This window comes from Montipora capricornis, chromosome 1 (genome assembly GCF_036669925.1).
Source record: "Montipora capricornis isolate CH-2021 chromosome 1, ASM3666992v2, whole genome shotgun sequence".
Classification (NCBI taxonomy): Eukaryota; Metazoa; Cnidaria; class Anthozoa; order Scleractinia; family Acroporidae; genus Montipora; species Montipora capricornis.
In genome coordinates, this window is record NC_090883.1 from 44,790,464 (window position 1) to 44,795,463 (window position 5,000).

Consider the following 5,000-nt stretch of genomic DNA (forward strand, 5'->3'; position numbering starts at 1 on the left):
ACTGCTCCACATTCTAGTTTTTTGATAGTATTGTTGCTTTGTAAAGCAGTTTTATCACCATTTCTAGATAGGCCATCTCAAGATAGGCCATGACCACCACTAACTAGGTCGTGGGTGAAATATGTTGGTTTTACCACTCATTTAAGGCGAAATTTCGTGGTGACTCCTCAAAGTATGTTTTATGTAGGCCAAGAGATTTGTCTTAGCAAAGAACTGATATATGAGGTGAACACACTTTGAAAAAAGTGTTGGTTTTCAGCTCTAATGCTACACGGAGTAATCCATTGTAATTTATATGTACATACAATGGTCGAAGCCTGTGCGCACGAACAATTTCAGGAACTTTAGGCTAAGTTGATTAGTTGTAATCAAAGAAAATATTTTGTACATCATTAGGTAAAAACACAAGTGGACCCTCCAATCGTGATTTCAATTCAGGCGAGAAGGCCACCGCCTGTGTTATCTTGTGAGTAGAAAGAATAAAGTGTACCTAAACTCAATTATTTTCAGGCAACAATATTGATCTCCCCTCAAAAAAAAATAGGAAACACGTTTGACATTCTTACCTCAAAATTTCGCTTTTTTATCTGCCGCGCAAGACGCACAAAGGTATTAAATCTAGCAGTTAAAGGAAAATTAAATTAGCAAATGCTTAGACTTAAAAGGGATACTTCGTTTTGGATAGAGCGGTTTTCAATTGAGTGTCGAAAGTAATTAGGGAATTGCTGTGGTTTTGCAACACTTCTCTCCAGTGATTGGTTTAAAGTTCTCGCGCCACTTTTTCAACCAATCAAACGTGAAACCAAAACCAATCGTGGCTCGCGCGTGCACATCTTCCCGCGCTTTGTGTCGGGTACGTTATATTACTTCGAGTTTTGATTGGTTTACTGGATTGTATCCGTCCTTTTTGATTGGCCAAAGTAATTACTTTGGTTTTGTTTTATGACACTCAATTGAAAACCGTTCCATTAAAATTGGGTGTGCATGTAATTACGTGCGTTTGTGGACGTGAGTGACTTTGTCACCTTTTGAATTTTCATATAGTGTCCTCTGTGCTTGATTGCGGTCACGCTTTGGTGGGAGGAAGAAAAATTGTGCAACTGACTTGTGAAAACAGTGGAGGGGACGGACAGTTTTGCGTTTTGAGAAAATCGAGTTGGCCATCGACGACATTTCAGGTAATTAGTGGGAAATTTATCCGAAAATGTCAGATCTCATACAGCTCTATGAAAGTAAGCAAAGTAGTTGTCTCTATCAGCCAAGCATTCACTGGATCAGTATGACAATAGTTATTGTCACATGGAGGAAGCCGAGTCGCCCACTTCAGCCCTTTGGATATGTAAATCTCATTTAAGGCATTGTTTGACAAAATTGGTACAAAATAGTATTTTTGTATTTGTAGAGTATTTGTGTATTTGCATTAGGGATGCTCAATCACGAGAAATCGTGGCGGTTCACGTAAAGTACCATTTCACATTACCAAATTGTCACATTTCGTTATGTTCATGTGATGTCAGTGCAGGGATGTAGCTAAGAATAAATTCACCGGTTTGAAGGTTCTAATGAGGCGGTTACCTTCGTGCTCTAAGCATCAAAGGGACCTGTTAACAAGATTGTTCCCAGTGTCTCGCAACACCCGGCATTCTTCAAGATGGTGAATACAGGGAAAGAGAAGACACGCACAAAAGTATTTCCAGTATCGATAAATTATAGCGATAATTCCAAAGACACAAAGTTAACACATCGAATGACTTTTACACTTTGTAGAGAGTAATTTGCAATCTTCTCAGTCGCTTTAATCGACAGCCAAAATTCTTCTGGCGATCTCCCCTTTCTCAAGCGGCGATTTTCACCGGCAGCCGGCGCTTAGCAACATCTCTGTGTCAGGTACTCAAGGACATTAAGAAAAACCAACATCGGCCTCTAAAAGAACAAGGGTGAAATTCAAAAATCCTAGCCATGTCCCTTGTCCTCGTCTCTCTCTTATTTTTGTCTTTCAAAGCCCAAAACAATGGCTCCCGAGGCCTTTTTCTAAAAAGTACAAAAAAAAAGACAATCTTTCTATTGCGCATTTTAACATGTTTTCCCAGACGAGAAAAAAATAAGCGCAAATGCTTATTCCCTGAAACGTTTCCTTTGTGGAGATACATAAGGATTTATGGCTCTTCAAATATGCACGCAAATATCGCAGCTTTCGAAACTTTCAACCATACATCCTCGAAGCATTCGCCGTTGCAGTGGGTAATCTGAGTTTTTATCGGGTGAGAAATCAGGTTTATTTTGGGTGGCCGGATTTGTCACGCTAGATGACCAGCCATCTCCAGCGGGCAAGCGGGCAAGGGTGTCGGCGAATATTTAAGTTCTCACTTACTGCTTGTCATCTACTTCTGAATCTTAAAACAATCGTGAAGTTAATGAAAGTGAAGCCTCCTTTTCTGTTATGTGACTTGGGGATTTCCTCTGGCTGACGGTCAGTTTTGTATTTAAACGAATGGCTAATTTTTTTGTTTTAGTGGACTCTGGAAAACCCTGGCTCTATTGTTGCTGATCCATTCGAACTCAAGCCGGCCATGTTCAAGCTCGGAGCTGGTGAAGCCACAACGATACAGGTTAATGTGCAGTTGTATCAGTTATTTTTATCATAGAATACCCTGTTTCATTTCATCGCATAGTGAGGTATCGCATGATTTTAGAAGGTTCTAGCCTTGGACAATCACAAGCGATGAAAACGATGAATTAAATCAATCATCACAGATCAAATACTTCATTTAGCAAAGGCAAATTTTACTTCTGAGTGCATAAAAAAGTATAGTGTAACGGGACATTTAAAATCCAACCACTACGCACTGTATCCTGTAATTTGAAAATCGCACCAGGAGTTGTGTTCGTTTCAAATTTGCACAGATAACACGTAAATTGTTGCTCTGTGTCCTGAATGGATATGTTTTTTCGATGATGACCCATGAATGTGAAAATTGAGGGTTTCCAAACAGGAGACGAACTTAAGTGACCTTGCTATCACTAGGTTTGATGATCGATCTCTGAGCCTCAGAAAACTCTTGGGAGCTAGGCAATTTATTAAACCAGGCTCAGGAGACAATTATCCCGCTTTGTTATATGGCAATCAATTCTCACTCTAAATGAAGCACTCTGATTGACTGGTTTTCTGTCGAGATTTTACAGTACGGACCATTACCATGGAAACGTTCCGTTCCCGTATATTTTCTCTCTCCCGGGAAACTTGTGCGAACCACGAAGAGTTTTAAAAGGCGGAATTTGATATAGTCATCGCGACAGTACAATTATAGCAAGCGCAGTTTAGTTTTAAATGTAAAAGGTTACCGTTCAAAGTCCGCTGATGGAAGACGAAGATTACGCCAACATTCACCAAGCGGAGGGGTGTCCGATCACTCAAAAACGATGCCATATAATAAACAGCTTACTAACCTCAATTGCCCGGGACCGTACTGAGGAATACTGGCCCTCGGTCGTATTTGTACGTACGTACTGCTAGTACGTTGTGCCAATATTGGCCAGTACGGCCCTCGCGTACGGTTAGGAAGAGGTTAATACTGCTTGGAGTCAAATCGTTGAAATGTGGGATTCTCCCGATAGTGATGAAGGCGATAGTAAATTACTGATAACGAATCAAGAAATGTGCCTTATCGATGATCACTTGGAAGCAAATTCGGGTTGGTGCTAACTGGAGAATCCTCTGTGTTTAGATCACGTTTTGTCCCTCGTCAGCCAAGTTCTTCAAAGAGGAAGTGGTGTTTGTTTGCGACAACTGCCACGTTAAGGAATTCACAATTGAAGGTAAGATAGTGCACATCTCAATGCCCCCCTGCCCGTATAATTAAACCCATTGTAACTGCCTCGCCTGAGCTCTGTTTATTGGGCAACTACAAATTAAAGAATACCAAATATGGACTACGGCGGCTATGGGCAATCGCAATTAAACACCTTCGACAAAATCCAAACCCTTTCTGTAAAAATTTCCTTTACTATGTAGTTCCGAGCCATGTGGACGATTCTTGAACTTGTTTCCTTTGAATCCCAGGCACCGGTCAAATGGCTGGAGTTGAGCTGGACTCGATATCTGGTGGATTCAGCGAGTCAGAGATCGGCGAAATGCGAGATGTGTCAGCCAAATATCTGGTGCGATTCCAGTCACAGAACCCAGAAACGACCATAGAGAAGACCCTGGTTATAAAAAATACAACGTGAGTTTTGTTTTCTGACCATTTGTCCTTCATTACAAGAAATAAACACCACGAGACCCCTCAATTTGTATAATTTACTTTTGTTCTCTTGCTGTAATGAACAATTAGAGATGAGTCCCAAAAAATTGTTGTAATTTTCTTTTTTTTTAAGGAATGTTGCTCTCCCATTCCGCTGGAAAATGCTCAAGCCTTTTTTTAGATGTCCTGTTTCTCCTGGGTCTCCTGTGCAGTCGTTGCCATCCTCTCAAGCTTCACGGACTGTAGAGGATCGCGGAGTGTTCGCAATCGCACCAAATATGGGCACTTTACCACCGCATCAATCAGTTAACTTCATGCTAGAGTCTGCCCCAACAGAGGTTAGTGCCGCCAAAGCTTACTATCTCCCGTAGGTGGTCAGCCGTCGGTGGAGTGACACTTTGCAATTAGATTCTTGGTCGAGCCATCCCTCATAAACTTTAAGTAGTACAAATCATTTGCTGAAAAAGCTCCTTCCCTTACTGTGACATAAATGGATATGCACTCTAAAAGGTCTTGTCTCACGACGGCAATGACAAACTCGAGTATCTCTAAAGATGATGATCTGATGCGATGAACCATATTCGAATTCTGGTAGCTCATCAACTGCCTGGGATTTTGAATTTCTTTCTAGTTTTCCCTTTTCCTGTTGCCAAGCAACTGAAATAATATCATGTGAAAAAAACGAATTACGGTAAAATCACGATTACTCACTATGATTTTATCATCGTGATGGAGTTGTGGCCCTAGAAGGCATTGTGC

At 41.0% G+C, this 5,000-nt stretch overlaps 1 protein-coding gene across 2 annotated transcripts in view; it reads left to right on the top strand.

Annotated features, from left to right (window-relative positions):
* The window catches only part of LOC138053673 (deleted in lung and esophageal cancer protein 1-like), a 45,354-nt gene that overhangs the window by 11,929 nt on the left and 28,425 nt on the right, over positions 1-5,000 (top strand). For both annotated transcript variants that reach the window (XM_068900270.1, XM_068900267.1), the window contains exons 9-14: positions 397-466; positions 1,045-1,178; positions 2,514-2,609; positions 3,726-3,816; positions 4,061-4,223; positions 4,375-4,579. In XM_068900270.1, coding sequence (XP_068756371.1) covers positions 397-466; positions 1,045-1,178; positions 2,514-2,609; positions 3,726-3,816; positions 4,061-4,223; positions 4,375-4,579 — 759 coding nt within the window. The remainder of the gene's footprint in view (positions 1-396; positions 467-1,044; positions 1,179-2,513; positions 2,610-3,725; positions 3,817-4,060; positions 4,224-4,374; positions 4,580-5,000) is intronic.